The sequence below is a fragment of the Hyla sarda genome, chromosome 8 (assembly GCF_029499605.1).
Source record: "Hyla sarda isolate aHylSar1 chromosome 8, aHylSar1.hap1, whole genome shotgun sequence".
Classification (NCBI taxonomy): domain Eukaryota; kingdom Metazoa; phylum Chordata; class Amphibia; order Anura; family Hylidae; genus Hyla; species Hyla sarda.
In genome coordinates this window covers 67,112,446-67,131,250 of record NC_079196.1, presented here as the reverse complement: position 1 = coordinate 67,131,250, position 18,805 = coordinate 67,112,446, and the positions used below count along the sequence as shown (strand labels likewise).

General features: G+C 40.4%; 1 protein-coding gene across 3 annotated transcripts in view; it reads left to right on the top strand.

Annotated features, from left to right (window-relative positions):
* The window catches only part of PDE1A (phosphodiesterase 1A), a 421,223-nt gene extending 403,870 nt beyond the window's left edge, over positions 1-17,353 (top strand). For all 3 annotated transcript variants that reach the window (XM_056533525.1, XM_056533526.1, XM_056533527.1), the window contains exon 14: positions 16,881-17,353. In XM_056533525.1, coding sequence (XP_056389500.1) covers positions 16,881-16,933 — 53 coding nt within the window. In that variant the 3' untranslated portion in view covers positions 16,934-17,353. The remainder of the gene's footprint in view (positions 1-16,880) is intronic.
* The last annotated feature ends 1,452 nt before the right edge of the window (positions 17,354-18,805 follow it).

Here is an 18,805-nt window from a genome sequence, read left to right as displayed (position 1 = left end):
ATTGTGGCATATACGCAGTGATCAACAACAGCTGCCAATCCCTTCCGAGTGTCAATACATATATTCCCATATATAGGAATACATAGAAGTTATCCCTGTGATATATTCAAGCGGGTACTCACTAGAAAACATTTGTCTGTTTTTATTATGACCACGTATTAGCTTGTGCTAAGTATACTAGAGGCAGTAGTTATCTCCTACATCAGCGGGAAATGTTAGAGGGAAAGATAACAGAGCCAGTTAACACAGGTGAGAGTAGGTAATGGGGACGACTCAGCCTACCCTCCCACTTCTTGTGCATTGATACAGAGCATACCGATAACAATCCCCCATAGGTGTTCATATGCTGGCTTAAAAGAATAGCGGGTAAATTTGTGTTACTAGCTGAATACTCAACTTTGCCCAAACCTCCTATCTAAACCTTGAGGGAAAAAAGCAACAATGAAAGTCCTACCTCATATCCAGTCCTCATATCCTGTCCAGTGGGGCAACAATACATTTGGGGCCCCTAAGCTCCTCCCCCACACCAATTTACCCTACCCATACTGATATGCACTGCCTATAGGCATTTTCTTTGGACGTATGAAGAGCATCTGTAAGTAATACTAACATTGTTTTTTTTTTGTTTTTTAATATCACTGTAGTGTACAATATATAGAAAGAATGTATGGAATAGTCCGTGGGTGCCAGTCCTCAAGCTTGACCAAAGCTATGTAACAAGTAGAAAGAAGATGGAAGACGCCACTCCAATAATGTGGTGTCCAAAAAGTGTGAAGTTTTATTGGCCCATCAATATACAAGGTGATGCTTGAGAAAGACCTTATTGTCAGGTCAAAATGTTGCATCACCTTGTATATTGATGGGCCAATAAAACTTCACGCTTTTTGGACACCACATTATACAATATATATGGGGAGTTTTATCAAAACCTGTGTAAAGAAGAGTGGTGCAGTTGTCCATAGCAACCAATCAGCTTGCTTCTTTCAATTTTAAATAGGCCTCTAAAAGGGGAAGAAGCAATCTAATTGGTTGCTATGGGCAACTGCTTCAATTTTCAGCTACACAGGTTTTAATAAATCTCCCCCATAGACTTTAATTTTAAGCAAATATGCTACTAAACTCTCAATAAAGGCACTCCATGGGTTTGTTGCGGAGTACCCAGAATATGGAGTGTAAGGAGTTCAATGGTGATGCTATTAACTCCGCAGCCTGTACAGTAAATAACGGTGTACAGTGCACCGCTGTTCACTATATAGGAGCCATGACAGGAGTCCCTGCTCTAAAAGGGATTTCCAGAAGAAGGCTTCTGAGCTGGGAATACAATGTTATCCTTCGCCAAGTCAGCCAAGAAGGAGTTAATAGGCGATGACATTCATCACCCCTTACAACTTTTGTGTCCAGATACAAAGCAGTTATATATATATATATATATATATATATATATATATATATATATTCGGAGATATATATATGTGTATAACGGACATATATGTTGCAGTACGCGCTTACATTAATGATTACACATACCTGGCTGAGATGGAAGAAGTCGGACCATTGGTATGGCATGTTTGTATTATGTAGGGTTATTATTTGTGCTCTAATTTGAACAAAAATGTATGTATATATATATATATATATATATATATATATATATATTAGTGTATTGTTAGATATCTGGTTTTGGAGTGAATGGAATATATATATATATATATATATATATATATATATATATATAAAATACAGCACTACTTATCCAACTTCAACTGCAATGGGTGCCAGCGCCTTAAACCTGATCAGGGTCCATGTAGATAGCAACAAACCCCTCCTCATGTAATCTTCTTACTACTGGGGTGACACACTGTAGCAAACCCCCTCCTCATGTAATCTCCTTAGTATTAGGGTGATACACTGTAAGGGTACGTTCAGACGAGCGGATACACAGTGTATTTGATGCTACGGATTCACCACTGAAGGACCGCTATATGGTGCCTTTAGATGTGTCTGCTCGGAGCAGCAATGCGCCGCAATATTTGCAGCACTCAAAATAAGATTATGGTGAAAAAAAGTGTAGCTTTATTCCATCCAAAGAAAGCGACGTTATATATATATATATATATATATATATATATATATGCCCTCTACCTCTTGACAAAGCTGCAGGAGCAGCGAAACATGTTGAGGGGGGGCAGAGTAGGGAAACATTTTAAACCAAAAGCATAGCAGCAGCTCTGGATACAGGACGTGCATTGCAGGCACGCTCAGCATATTCACTAGGGACGCTTAACATTGGCAGAGGACGTATTGATAGCCTCTACATACTAGACATCATATCCTAACCTCATATCCCGTGCTAATATCCTGCCCTCATATCCGTCATTATATCCATTCTTTATATCATGTGTTCATATCGCGACTTCATATTCCCTCCTCATGACCCAATCTTAAATCCCTTTCTCATATCTTGTCCTCATATGGCATGTCACATGACTGGAAGTGACTGGATTTATTTTGTTCACTTACGGTCATGTGACATAGCCAGCTGCTATTTATTTGGACTGTGATGAGATTTGTGTCATACCTGAAGAAGAAATCGGTCCGGTTTCGTAACGCATAGTACGTCTATTTGGTAAATCTTTTTAAAAGTATTTTTTAAAGCCTTTCTTGGACTACCTCTGTGGCAGCGCCCTGTGATCCTCCGTTGGAGTGTGTGATATTGTGGTAAATTTACAGTTGTATGGAACTGATTTTCACCAGAAGGAGGTGGCTTCAGGGGGTGAATACTCAAATACATTAGTTCACTGTTTTTTCTTTGTTTTTTCTCTGTCCTGGAAAAAAATGTAACTTTCAAAGTGGTAGGCATGTTGTGTAAATCATATTGTACAATCCTAAAAATTCCTCAAAAATACATTTTTGTAATGCAACAAAATGGGAAAAACAGCATACAGAATGCTTTGCAAGCCATTGTACCTTTATTGTACGAACCAAGTTGACAACAGAAGAAAAGCTTTAGCTGTAGTGGATCCACATGTGTTTTTTCCCATGTATAGTGGTCCCTCAACATACGATGGTAATCCGTTCCAAATGGACCATTGTTTGTTGAAACCATTGTATGTTGAGGGATCCGTGCAGTGTAAAGTACTGTACTGGCAGCCAGCAGAGATTTAAAAAATGGTGAGGAACTAAAGTAAATACTAAAGTAATAGTATAGCAGAAAATATATATAACAATAACTTATTTTCTATTTAGCATCTCTGTACAAACAATGTTGTAAAATGATAACAAGACTCAGTAGTATGAGCGCTAAATAATTAATATTTTAAGTGACATCTACAAAAACCATAAATACATCAATAAACTATATGACTGCAATAAAAACCAGGAAGGGGCAACGTCATAGGATACATAAACTGCAGGATATGACAAAAAAAATCAATATAGTGCAGTCCTGTAATTCTGTGAACCCATCCTATATGTCATTGTGATGACTGCCTAGTTGTCTGGTCCTGATGCTCTGCAATAACATATAACACAAATAAACAGTACACAAATTTCATAGGTGCAAAATCAATATACATAATATACAATAACTGAATACATATAACAAAGATAATAGAAAGAGCACATATGTTTAGACTTTAAAAATGATCCTGAGCAATGATGATGAATTGTGTAATAGGTCGTTATAGTACTAGGGACATAGGTGAGAATTTATCAACTGGAGGGTACATGTGTGTGCAGTGTGTTTTGATTTTGCAAAATTCACATCTATTTTTGCAAAATTTCCTTAAAGGGGTACTCTGCCCCTAGACATCTTATCCCCTATTAAAAGGATATGGGATAAGGTGTCTTATAGGGGGGTCCCGCCGCTGGGGACCCTCACGATCGTCCTGCTGCACCCAGCATTAGTTTAGAGCTACGGGTGCAGCACCGGAGGCTCGTTACCTCATGGCCGCGCCCCACTCGGGACGTCACGGCCATGCCCCCTCAATACAATTCTATGGAAGGGGGCGTTGCAACCGGGGCATGACTGTGACATCACGAGCCTCCGCCCCGCATCGCCAGTCATCCAGCATGGAGCGAAGTTTGCTCTGTGCACCAGATGTCTGGGGTGCCACAGCCGAGATCACGTTGGTCCCCAGCGGCAGGACCCCTGTGATCAGATAGGGGGATAAGATGTTTAGGGGCGGAGTGAGTACCCCTTTAATGTTGTCTGCACTTCATTTTTCTTGTTTACTTCCATGGGGCATGGTCAATAGATTCACTGGTTGATGCGCTAAATGTATCACTTACACATAAATTATTTGTCAAATACCACGTGGTGTAGGAATACGTGTGAGCTTTTCAGCTATTTTTGCACTATCCAAAAGACGTGCACAACATAATAAATGTTGCTGAGGAACTGGAAAAACCACATTGCTAATAGTGCTAATAATAATAAATACCCCTACCCCCCTACCCCCCTACCCCCATTGTGTCTGCAAGCAAAAGCATGCGTTTGTGATCATTATGCTTGTGTACTATTGACACAAGCGTTGTCACTGTGTGCATTATCTCTGTACTGTGACATTATTATGCATTTGTGGTATGGTGGGATGGATGACTGTTACGTTTCTGATGCCAAATGTAGGGTTGTGTATTAGATGATCTGTCTTCTGTACACAAGGGCCTGGATAATAACACCTCTAAAACTAGGGTTTATAAAAAAAAAAAACTACTTAAATTTTAATACAGATGCAATATATAGTTTGTAGTACAAGAGCAATTAGTAAATTGTTACTTGTCCCAGTCCAGAAGTAATTTGCAGATTTAGGCTTTGGTTGTCCTGAGACTTGTAGTTCTTCTGGAATTTAGACTTCTTTCTCCCTCGTGTATGTAAGGGTATGTGTCTACCCTTTGTCATATTTGTTCCCTATATAATGTAGCCCAGCTTGTTCTTCACTAGACTTGGGATGAGACTTAGCTGAATTAAATATACTTGACTTGTGACTGAAACTCTTCATTAGCTTTACGTCCTATTTATCTTAGCAAGCTATCTCTACCTCTTGTACCTCTGTAACAGGACACGTTAGGCCGGATAGAGATGTACTGGATCAGTGCTGGAATGTTGCAGATGTAGACAAACTCCATTTGAAGGTGAAAGAGCTGCAGGACAGGTGTTTTCACTTTTCTGGCCAAGGCCAGACTAAATCTAAGATGTATATCAAAAATAAGTTTTTGTATTGTGCAGCTCACGAATAAATTAGTCGAGGCTATATGGAAGGTAGTTACACCCAAACAAGTACCGATTAAATAACTATAAAAAGGAAAAAAGAGGGTACCATAAGCCTCTAGACTAATACCATAAAATGGTACATGATGATAACCAAATATTAGAAAGAACTGTGCTTCACTTTGATGGTGAAAACATTTATTTATAAAATAATTGCAAAAAGGTAGCAAAAAGATAACATTAATAACAACCTCCTTTCACAGGGCCCTTGTGGGGAGGTGTTAAAACATATACAGAATGGTATAAAATAATTAAGTCTTTATAAACCGCTATGTATTGCTATAATCCGCTAATCCGACATTTTAGCTCTATGAGAGACTGGTGTATAGAGGGTGGAATTTGACCACTAACTTATAGGTTACTCTTAGGTAAACCCAATAAACCCTTATTTACCATTACCCTAATGGCGATAAAAGTGCAATCTTTATTAATAAATTTGCACAAATTTTTTTTTTTTTTTAAATACCAAATTGCCAAATGATCCTGCTTGATACAAGAGTGATTAGAAAAAAAACTGAATTGACTAGAAGGGAACCTCTAAAACATAGCTTTTAATGTGCACATCTAAAAATGTATAAAAGTAGTATCAAAAAGTAGAAAAATAAACAACAGAAAAATAGTAATATATATATTATAAGGCCGCCATCAGTGTCCTGCCATATAGGTGTATCTAAGCAGAGCGCATCATCTCTCCAGTAGTAAGGCTAAGTTACTGTTACGTAGCCACTAACACCTCACATATAATCACAGGAGAGACAGCCCGCTATGCAGATAACACATGCAAAACATAATTCGCAACACAATAACCAATCCTGAACAATACTATCACATAATATATTGCATAATAGGCCACTTGTAGTGCTAGTATCTAGCTATTGAAGATAATATCCTAAATAGGATTCCAGTACTCTGTTCCAAAGGATAAATGAACCAAGATGTCTAGTCCACCAATGTATGCGGACTATAGATAACGAGTCCGCTGTTCACACTTCGCGCAACCGCAACCGCACGTCCGCGACAATAACCATTTTCCCTGCGAGGATAATTTAATACCGCACTGAACCGGATATCTTGGAGTGCATGATTTAGTGGACAGCTATCACTTTGAATTTATCTCAGCAGTACTGCTGTGTATTCTAGTCGAAAGATAGTTACCTGATTGGAGGTTGCGCTAAGTGTGAACAGCGGACTTGTTATCTATAGTCCGCATACATTGGTGTACTAGACATCTTGGTTCATTTATCCTTTGGAACAGAGTACTGGAATCCTATTTAGGATATTATCTTCAATAGCTAGATACTAGCACTACAAGTGGCCTATTATGCAATATATTATGTGATAGTATTGTTCAGGATTGGTTATTGTGTTGCGAATTATGTTTTGCATGTGTTATCTGCATAGCGGGCTGTCTCTCCTGTGATTATATGTGAGGTGTTAGTGGCTACGTAACAGTAACTTAGCCTTACTACTGGAGAGATGATGCGCTCTGCTTAGATACACCTATATGGCAGGACACTGATGGCGGCCTTATAATATATATATTACTATTTTTCTATTGTTTATTTTTCTACTTTTTGATACTACTTTTGTAAATTTTTAGATGTGCACATTAAAAGCTATGTTTTAGAGGTTCCCTTCTAGTCAATTCAGTTTTTTTTGCATTATTGGGAGACCTAACCTAATTATTCTTATTTCAGTGTGTAAGTACAAGAGTGATTAGACCAGCCGGTCTTAATTAATATTCATATCACACAGAGATGCTAGGTGCCTGCAGTGCACCCGCTTAGGTGATGGATAAAGGATATTGGCATTTGTTTTAAAAAATCAAACGGCCCCCCTCAACATGTTTCGCTACCAAGAAGTAGCTTTGTCAAGAGGCAAGCGGGCCCGCTTGCCTCTTGACAAAGCTACTTCTTGGTAGCGAAACATGTTGAGGGGGGCCGTTTGATTTTTTAAAACAAATGCCAATGTCCTTTATAAAAAAAAAAATGCCAATGTCCCTGATAAAAAAAAAAATCTGACCATATTGGTATAATAGAAGATTCTTTACTTTTTATATCATATGATAAAATATTTTATAGCAACAAATCTCATATAAGGCACAGGAGCTTGATGGTTACCATTCATCCTAGGTGGCGCTAGATATTTCAGAACATGTGTTACTCGGTGCTTTGTTGGTTTGTGCACTGTTATCCAGAATACAATAGATTTGTTCAGCTGTTGGCGAGTGCCGTCTTTACATTTCCTTTCCATGAGATTTGCTACTGCTAGTTGTGCTGAGCACCACCAGTAATAGAGAACCTAGGTGCAGATCTACTGCGGTTCCTAACGTCTCATCATGTGTCAGAAAGTGAAACAGATTTTGTAAATTACTTCTATTTAAAATAATAGAAGTAAGGCTAAAACTGTTGTATGAGGGACTGTGTGGCTTAACGGCGTACTCCACTGAAAAATATTATGCAGAATTTTGTACTACTGGTATTTCAGAACAGAACTGGAGCGTTCTTTTTAAAACACCGGTCATATTGACTCTCTCTGATGTTGTAATCACCAGGGCCCGGGCCTGTACCAGCTCCACACAGTTTACAAGGACATGCTACAACTGATAAACAACTCACAGTATAACTTCATAATGCACCCTGCTAAATGCAAGCAAACAATGGGCCATTACAATTCCTGGCTCTATCAAAGAGCCTTTTCCCACCAAGCCCCTACTGTAACACTGTCTAGTCCAGTATACCATGGGGCTTAACCAACCAGGCCACCCCCAAAATCCTCAGAGCACCCAACCTTTCTGCTACACACTACAGTATTCACAAATCCCTTACAGGCAGTTAAAGGGGTACTCCCCTGGAAAACATTTTAAACATTTTTAAATCAACTGGTGCCAAAAAGTTACTTCTATTGCTTCTATTTTAAATAATATAAGTAAGGCTAAAACTGTGGTATGAGGCAGTGTGTGGCTTAAAGGTGTACGACACTGAAAAACATTTTTTTTTTAAATCAATTGGTGCCAGAAAGTTAAACAGATTTGTAAATTACTTATATTTAAAAATATTAATCCTTCCAGTACTTATCAGTAGAGTTTTCCCGTGGAAGCAGGAGAGAAGATCCTCGTAGCGGCGCTCGCTCGGTGGTTGCTGGCAGTAGCAAGGAGAGGTATGTATAGCCTCAGTCGACAAGAAGCGAAGTGGACAAGTAAAAAATGGGGTCATTGGACCTGATGAAGAGGGGGTCTTGCCCCTCGTAACGCGTAGTCCCTCTAATAAAATCTTTGGTTTATTATTTTTTACTTGTCCGCTCCGCTTCTTGCCGACTGAGACTATACATACCTCTCCCGGCTACTACCAGCAACCACCGAGCGAGCGCCGCTACGAGGATATTCTCTCCTGCTTCCACGGGAAAACTCTACTCATCCAGCACCGGTCAGAGACAACCTCCGACGTGGGATCACCTCTGGCAGCTCCCAGCATCTTACCCTGCAATTGGGTGATACACGCTGCAAGGTGTTGTACAACACCATCAGGTGAGCACTGTTTCACTTGCACTACGGCATTGACTCCCATCAGAATAATGGCACAGGTTGTGCCTCCTGTCTGTCTCCCCCTCTTTTCTTTCTATTACATGTGCATCCAGTACTTATCAGCTAATGTATGCTCCATAGGAGGTTCTTTTCTTTTTGAATTTCCTTTCTGTCTGACCACAGTGCTCTCTGCTGACACCTCTGTACATTTTAGGAACTGTCCGGAGCAGGGTAGATTTGCTATGGGGATTTGCTTTTACTCTGGATAGTTCCTGACATGGACAGAGGTGTCAGCAGAGAGCACTGTGGTCAGACAGAAAGGAAATTCAAAATGAAAAGAAATTTTAGGAGGCTATGGGGGAGATTTACTAATCTAGTCTATTCTGGGTATGCTTATAGACCAGCGTATGTGGTAGTCTCCTGTCTATTGTGCTCCTAATTTATCAAAGGTCTCACAGCCCTTGATAAATTCTGTGCTCAGACTTCAGGGTATACAGCTTAAACTGCATTTAGACCTGCTCCAACATGGTCTGACATTTCAGCGTATTTTGGGCAGATGCGACTTGTCGCACAAAAGTCGCACTTGATAAATTCAGCACCAATGCATTTTTCAATGCATTTCAGTCTAAAATAGACTTGCATGCATCATGTTCTAAAAATCCTCTACAGCAAAAGTCGCAGAAAAGTCGCACATATTTAGACTGCGACTTTCTGTGCGACAAATTTAGACAGGAAAAACCAGTCTAAATCCTTTGATAAATCTCCCCCTATGTCACACCACTTGGATTTTCTTCAGGCCAACTTTGGAACCCTAGTTTGAAGAGGTACCCTGGTCCTAGACATCTTATCCCCTATTCAAAGGACCACTGGACCCCCGCGATCTCCGACTGGCACGCCGGTGTTCTGAACATTTATGTTCAGTATGTCAGCTGTGTTAGGTTTCAGAGCGGCTGTGGTGGTCACACCCCCTCCATTCATGTCTAGGGCAGAGACAGAGATACAGTGTTCACATGTATTCCATAGAGATATATGGAGGGGGTGTGGCGGCCACAGCTTCAAGCTGTGGTCACCTGTAATCCAGCATGGAGCTGAGATTGCTCTGTGCATGTGGATTATTGGAGTGCCGGGCAAGAGATCACGGGGGCTGGACCCCCCAAGATCAGACACTTACAAGCAGAAGCAAATCTCTAGGTCAGCTCACTGTCTGAAATATAAGCTTCAGGGTACGAAAATACATACATGATCCAGTGCAGATTTGATGCACAGGATTTGGAACTGCAGATTAGAAGCTGCGCTCAGTCATTTAGTTTACATTGTAATCTGTTGCAGAAAATCCTGTGCATCAAATCCTGTGCATAAAATCCTGCGCAGGATCCTGTATGTGTGCAGGTACCCTTAGAAAGAGTTACTGGTTAGCAATGTCCAGGTGAATGCTAGGAGGCCCACTGTGCAGATTCTCCACAGGTCCTGCATCATTCTTTTCTCACCCTACTGACTCTTCCATGGTGAACAAACCTAAACCAGACCTCTAGCCGACCACTCAATGGACAAGTCCCATCTACCCTTGAGCCCACCTGTACTCATCGATGAACAAGCCCACTCTAACCTCCAGTTTACTGACATGCCCCCGATAGTCAATACCTGCCCTAACAGTCATTTTAGCCCAATAGCAGGTCTACTTTACACCACATGCACATCCACACTCAGTCCTTTGATGCCTGAACACACCCATTTATTTGTACCATCGAGTACTGTGTCCAATATTTCAGAAAACCAGGACCCAAGATTTGCACAATCCTCACATAACTCAGTGTCACGGGTATACATTATAATGTTTACTAATATGTATATTGTATTTGCAGTGCATATACAAAAAAACAAAAGTAAATAACAAAACAGATCTCTTTAAACTGAGTGGTATCTCAGACAACTGTGGTAAGGTGATGACAAGTACCATACTGCAGGCTAACTGGGAGTAGTAGTCCCTTAGGGATGTGGATTGTAATGTGATATGGCAGCTTTTTTTTTGCCAACCTGGGGGTCCCTTGTAAGCCCAACAATCTTTTTGTCAAATGTGTTGTTCCTCAGGGGTGAAGTGCAGGAATGAGAATTCCACACACCTGGATAATGTGAAAGCATCTTGAAACTTTACTGAATGTTCTGTGCAAATCCAGTTATAATGCAGTCTCTTATGCACAGAGTAGAATGTTACACATTTTAAGCAGGGGAGTAAAGAGTTAGCCACTGTCCCTTAAAGGGATACTCCTCCCCTGGACATCTTACCCCCTATCCAAAGGATACTACAGTTGCTAAGGGCAACCAGGACCCACGGCTAATGCCAGACACCACCGATCGGGCCGGTGCACGGTATTAACCCTTTAGACACCGCAATCAAAGTTGATTGCGGCATCTAAAAGGAAAGGGAAAGAATCCCAAAAGCTCAGCGGAACTGATTGGGACTATCATGACAAAATCACAATGTCCCGATCAGCTTACCAGATGACGAGAGGGTCCTCAACTGCCTCTCCGTCGTCCGATCGGCGATCTACTGCTCCATGCCTCCATGCCTGATCAATGCTATGCTATGGCATAGTAGTGAATACTAGTGATCAGTGTATGCAATCAGAAGATTGCATGGTATAGCCCCTGTGGAGGCTTCAAAAAAAAAAAAGTGTAAAAATAAAAGTTAATGAAAGTTCATTAACTCCTTCCCTATTAAAAGTTTAAATCACCCCCTTTTTCCCATTTTTTAAAATAAAATAATGTAATAAAGAAAAAAAATAATCATATGTGGTATTGCTGCGTGAACTATTAAAATATAAGGTTGATTGCGTACACGTAAAAGAATACCAAATTCCAAAATTGTGCATTTTTGGTCACTTCATATACCATAAAAATATTAATAAAAAGCGATAAAAAAAATTACTATCAAAACAAACGGTAGAGATAAAAACTACAGGCCATGGTGCAAAAAAAATAGCCCTCATATAGCCCTGTATGCAGAAAAATAAAAAAGGTTATAGGGGTCAGAAGATGACAGTTATAAACATACTAATTTTGGTGCATGTAGTTATAATTTTTTTTAAGACGTAAAATAAATAAAACCTACATAAATTGGGTATCCCCTTAACCATATGGACCTACAAAATAAAGATAAGGTGTCATTTTTACCGAAAAGGGCACTGCATAGAAACAGAAGCCCTAAAAATAGCAAAATGGCAATTTTATTTTTCATTTTACCCCACAATTTTTTTTTTCCGCAGATTGTTATAAAATAAGTAATGTCATTACAAAGTACTATTGGTGATGCAAAAAAAAAACAAGCCCTTATATGCGTCTGTAGGTGCAAAATTGAACGCGTTATGATTTTTAGAAGGTGAGGGCGAAAAATCGAAAGTGCAAAAAACTTAAATTGTTTTGAGTCCTTAAAGAAAAACTGTCACATGTTCATGCCCGCACTAACCACAGGTACTGACGGATAGTGCAGGGGACGCAGATTCATATGATCCCTACCCCTCCCAGATCCGTCCAGTCATTCACCCGATATCTTAGTTTTAGGATGTAACCGGCACAGGCAGGGTTTTCAGGAGCCTAGTGGCACTGTGATGTCAGCACCGCCCATCCACAGCGCCGCCTGCTTATGAATATGCATCCCCCCTCTTTCCGGCTCTCCCCGCCGCTCCTAACTGGTCTTCACTGCGCATGTCAGGAAGCGGCACGTGCGCAGTGAAGACCAATTAGGAGCGGTGGGGAGAGGGAGAGCTGGAGGGAGGGGGGATGAATATTCAGTACCTGTGGTTAGTGCGGGAGTGAACATGTGACAGTTTTCCTCTAAGGGGAAAATGGGCTGAGTCCTTAAGGGGTTAAGTAGTTGCTTTTCTAGAAGATATACAGAGTGGAAAGTCTCTGATGTATGTATGTGCACATGTTATACCAATATAAATCTAAAGTTGCAGATATTATACAGGAAAATAACTTATATTTAAAATATATTCACATTATCTATATGCCACATTATGTCCCCTCCAATACCTGGAAGGGACACTCACCTGACCAATTGGAAATCAATATGTAATATGGTGGATATAAGGTATGGCTGGTTCAATGACATGTAATTAAATAAATGCTGTATAATTGGGTTTAATGTTCTCAACCGGAAAATCCATTTAGACTCTTCTTTAAGCAGAATTTTGTCCAGGTTACCACCTCTTGGACCTAGTCTAATCTGTGTTAGGCCCCAGAACTTCAGTTTTTTCAAGTCGTTGTCATGTACATCTCTAATATGTCGGGCGATCAGTGTATCCGCACCCGTCAATATGCCACTCAGATGTTTTGATATACGTCTTCGGAATTACTGTAGGGTTTTCCCCACATACAATTTTGGACATGCACATGCACAAACATATTCAATCCCTGAACTCTTACAGTTGATAAAATCAAACAATTTGTACAGTTTCCCATACGTTGGATTGATAAATTCCTTCCGTCGGGACACGTACATGCAAAAGGAACATTGGCCAAACGGGCAGGTTCCTATGTTCGGATTCCTCAACCACATTTCCTTTTCCTTTTTAGCCGTATTAAAATGACTATGGACCACTAGGGCTCTCAAGTTGGAGCCTCTCCGATAAATAGAGATTATGGTGCGTCCACAGGAGCTATGTATACCTGCACCACCATGATATACTTTTATGTTATGATACGGAAAGGATCCGCTTTATGTGAAGTTTTGGTACCTTATGGGGCATTAGGTGTTAAGAGCTTCATGTTTAGAACCATATGTCACTGTGATAATACCAAACCACTTGTTTAGTGGTGTCAAAGAGGAGAGCTACAAGTGACGTTGTTAATAGGTGAAGATGTGTAGTGATCAGTTCTTGTCTCTAATGACGACAATTATTAATCGTCCCTTTAAGAACATTAATGTAGTATGATGATGCGTAAAGATATTAAACACTGGTGACACACAACAATAAATCCTATTCCCATTCTGACACACAGTCATAAAACCTGTATTAGAGATATAATTTTCTTTTAGTACGATGGATTTATAAAAGTGACATATGGCTCTATAGTTAGTCTGCATAGACATGTAGATCATAGACTTCAGGCAGAAAGAGAGACTGTAATGAGAAACCATCAATGCTCCGAGGCTGGTCTGGAAGAGTGCAAACCTCTCTAAAGAGTCTCTCTGGCATTTATACTTGGAGGCTAATGTGCTCTGTTGCAATTATCAAGGAGACAAAAAGCCATCTGCAGTCCATTAGAGCTCGTAGAATACACATTGATATGATTGATAAGGAGTCGAGTTACCTCTTACCTTCTGTGAGCAAACTACAGTGCACTGCTGAATCGAATGGAAACATATTTTACTCCAACAATGCGAAGGCCAAGATGGAAAATCAGTGATGTCATTGCCGCTTTTAGTCCTAGGTTACTGAAAATAGGATCATTTGGAAATTAATTTGTTCAATTTCATTAAATACGTGAAATGAGATGTTAAAGTTGTTACATTAAGTGAAACAAAAAAAGAATTTTCCAGGAAAAGCAAAGCCTTGAAGTGAACAGGATAAAAATGTTCCTGCTATTTTCAGACGAAAAATGTAGTGTGTTTCAGGGGTGTAGTCACAGTGGATGCTGCCCACACAGCCGTTAGGATATGCTAAATTAGCCATGGCCTCAACTTACTTACAACTCCTAATATAATGGAATAGATCTCTTTAGAAGGTTATAATACAATAGCAGCTGAAATTCCCAATAGCTTCCTTGTCAACCTATGAGCTGACTATCAACTTAATAGAGACGTCCTAAATTCCATTCACTGACTAATAATTGGCCTAGACAGCCGTCTGCAATTTACTTGTCAATTTGCAGGAAAGCTTCACAATTCTATCTATTCTATATGTCTTCTATGGAAAGCAAAGTGACAACTACTATGTGTCTCCGCTCCTTGCTTGAGGGCAGTGTAGTGCCATGGAGGAGGCCCAGTGATGTGCATCATTACATGCTCCCCCATAAGAAGCTATCTTATGAACAGGGAGCTGTCTGGGCACATACACGGATTTGCAATCAGGGAAGGGTGGGCTATATAATTATATAGAATAGGGCCACATTGGAGCATCAATATAAGATAAGTGCCTTACTGTAATGATTACTATGGGGCACAACTCTCCCCACAGCGGTGTCCTGCCTTAGCAGGCCTTACTGCCAAAAGGAGTAGTCAGGATCCAGCAGAAAGAGTCGGGCCCCGTTCTGGAGAATGCAGGGTGCCCAGTGGCTGAACCCCCAGGGATTAGACACTTATCCCCTATTCAAGAACATTTTTAACAACTTGATAACCCCTTTAGGCTCCCAGGGTATTCATTGTGCAGTATTTACTTAATGGTGTTTTTTCAGTCTCTGTAAGGCCGGAATACATCAGTATACAGCTAAACATATCAAAAGTATACCATAAACAGTAAAAAAAAAAAAGGATTCTGTATGCTTTATACACTCTATTGGGAAGATTTATCAATACCTATATAGAGGAGATAGAGGAAGATTGGAGCAGTTGCCCATAGCAACCAATCAGATTGCTTCTTTAATTTATAAAGAGGCCTCTGAAAAAATGAAAGAAGCGATCTGATTGGTTGCTATGTGATACTGCACCACTCTTCCTCTACACAGGTCTTGATAAATCTTCCCATATATTTTTTCGTGCATATATGTCAAACGAAGGGCCAGAGCATGATGTGAACAGATCGCAACCTACACATTGCTCACATATCTGTTCTTTATGCCCCCTTATATTTTCATACAGTCCCTTTTTTTTTTTTTTCATTTATATACAGGTGAAACTCGAAAAAATAGAATATCGTGCAAATTTAATTTCTTTCAGTAATGCAACTTAAAAGGTGAAACTAATATAAGAGAGAGAATCATTACATGCAAAGCAAGATAGTTCAAGCCATGATTTGTCATAATTGTGATGATCATGGCTTACAGCTCATGAAAACCCCAAAGCCCCCCCCCCCCCCAATTACTATGATTTGGGGAGCCATGTCATCTGCTGGTGTTGGTCCACTGTGCTTTATTATGTCCAGGGTCAACGCATCCATCTACCAGGAGATTTTGGAGCACTTCATGCTACATTTCCCTTTAAAGGGGTACTCCAATGCTCAGCGTTTAGAACAAACTGTTCCGAATGCTGGAGCCGGTGCAAGGATGTCATAGCCCCTCCCCTCATGACGTTACGCCCCCGCCCCCTCAATGCAAGTCTATGGGACGGGGGCGTGACATCCGTCACACCCCCTCCCATAGACTTGCATTGAGGGGGTGGGGTTAACGTAATTAGGGGCGGGGATATGAGCTCCCGGCACTGGCTCCAGCATTCGGAACAGTTTGTTCCAAACGCTGAGCAGCAGAGTACCCCTTTAAGTTGCATTACTGAAATGCAATGGGCATTTGCACGATATTCAAATTTTTTTAGTTTCACCTGTAGCATTGACATATTCAGCAACGCTATATAGAGAGTATCACATCAAACCTATCCTCGTTGGGGCTCACAATTTTACCTCAGTATGTATTTGAAGAGTGGGTGGAAATTGGAGTACTAGATGAAACCCATGTAAACACTGGGAGAACATACAACATCCATGCAGATGTTGCTCTGGTAAGATTTGAACCCCTCATTCCAAATAATATACAAATAGTTATTTTTACTTTCTTCTTACATTCTATAGGTTTTGAAGTACCATGTCACTTTTCAAAACTGTTTAAGCAGTTGTAAAAAGTATCTGAAACACCTGTATAGTGAAGCCTTTTTGGAAAGACTTTCTAAGATAACTGAAAAGTGGTCTTCTATAACGGTGGTCTTCTCAAAGAAAATGGCCTCTATACATGATGTATGGTGGACTGAAAATCCATCACAATAAATCTGGTGTGGACAGGGGGTGGTCTTGCTGGCAGTCTTTTGGAGAGGTTTCACTGTAATAAACTTGGCACAAGCCATGTAGTCTATTTTTGGCACCATTCAGCTGCCTCTTGCTTAGTAAATCTCTATCCTTGCTTTTCATGTTTGACAAATATTTTCACTTTTTATCATTTTAGAAAGAAATTTGAAATCAATAAACAACAATGAAGAAAGTAAAAGAGAACTCTGAAATCGGAATCTGTTGACCGTGGAAATCCATTATGATCAATGGTAACCAGTGGCGGCTTCCAAGATGGCAGAGAAGAAGGGAGAATGGCATGGCTTCAATAACACTGGAGAAATTAAGGCTTTAATATATTTACCTTCAGATTTCAATACCCACAATTAGAAAACTAGAAAATAAATCCAGACACGGTCCATGCAGTGGAATGACGGGATTTTCATAGTAGATGATAATTTATAAATATATCACATATACACAAGACCATGTAAATATCAGGAGCGTGTAAATAGTTTGACCTATGCACTCATTTCCTTTATAATTTTTCCCAAAAAAATTTGACACTAGGAAAATCAGTTTTTCTTGGTTGTTCCCCTGTGGACATTATCTTTTCACTTTTTCAGACTGTTAATAAAACTTTCATTTGAAAATGTTGATTTGGATTGAAGTGTCTCATTTTTAAAGTGTCTCATTTATACAGCAGCTAATAAGTTCTGGAAGGATTAAGATTTTTTAATAGAAGTAATTCACAAATCTGTTTGACTGTCTAGCACCAGTTGATAAAAAATAAAAAAAAGAAATTCCCCCGGAGTACCACTTTAAGCTTTTCAGGACACAGGGCGTATGCATACACCTTGCATTCTGAGTCCTTAAGACCCCCCCATGTCGGTGATCGCCGCAAGTCGCCGGTCAATTCAGACCGGCGATTCCGGGTCACAAGGGATAGGAGTGAGGTAGCAGGGGTGCCACCCCTCCTATCCCTGCTATTGGTCGGTCATAAGCGACCGACCAATAGCAGATCAGGAGCGGGGGGTTAAAGTTTGCTTCCCCCATTCTGCCCACCCACGGTAGTCAGGGCAGAACAGGTGAACTGTAGCGTGACTGGCGTCGATGGCGATCGGTGGCGATCCTCTCCCTGGTGCAGCGTGCAGTGATCCTGCTGACTACAGAAGTCGGTGAGTTGCCTAGCAACATCTGGAGGGCTACAGTTTGGAGACCACTATACAGTAGTCTCTAAACTGTAGCCCTCCAGATGTTGCAAAACTACAAGTCCCAGCATGCCCAGACAGCTGTTTGCTGTTTGGGCATGCTGGGATTTGTAGTTTTGCAACAGCTGGAGGGCTACAGTTTGGAGATTGTCCACTGACTGTCCATGATGGGAGTTTAGCAACAGCTGGAGGCACCCTGTTTGTTAATCACTGGCGTAGAATACACCTTTGTCCACCCCTATGCAATCCCTAATTTAGTCCTCAAATGTGCATGGTGCTCTCTCACTTCGGAGCCCTGTCGTATTTCAAGGAAATGGTTTAGGGCCACATATGGGGTATTTCTGTACTCGGAAGCAATTGGGTTACAAATTTTGGGGGGCTTTTTATCCTTTTACCCCTTATGAAAAGGAAAAGTTGGGGTCTATACCAGCCTGTTAGTGTAAAAAAAAATTAAAAAATTTACATTAACATGCTGGTATTGCCCCATACTTTTTATTTTCACAAGAGGTAAAAGGAAAAAAAGACCCCCAAAATTTGTAACGCAATTTCTCCTGAGTACGGAAATACCCCATATGTGGGCATAAAATGCTCTGCGGGCGCACAACAAGGCTCAGGAGTGAGAGTACCATGTACATTTGAGGCCTAAATTGGTGATTTTCACAGGGGTGGCTGACAGGGGGTACAAATTTTGGGGGACATTTTCTCCTATTACCACTTGTAAAAATGTAGAATTTGGGGAAAAAGCAGAATTTTAGTGAAAATTTTTTAAAAATAAATTCATTTACACATCCAACTTTAACGAAAAGTCATCAAAAACCTGTGTGGTGTTAAGGCTCCCTGTACCCCTTGTTACATTCCTTAAGGGGTGTAGTTTCCAAAATAGTATGCCATG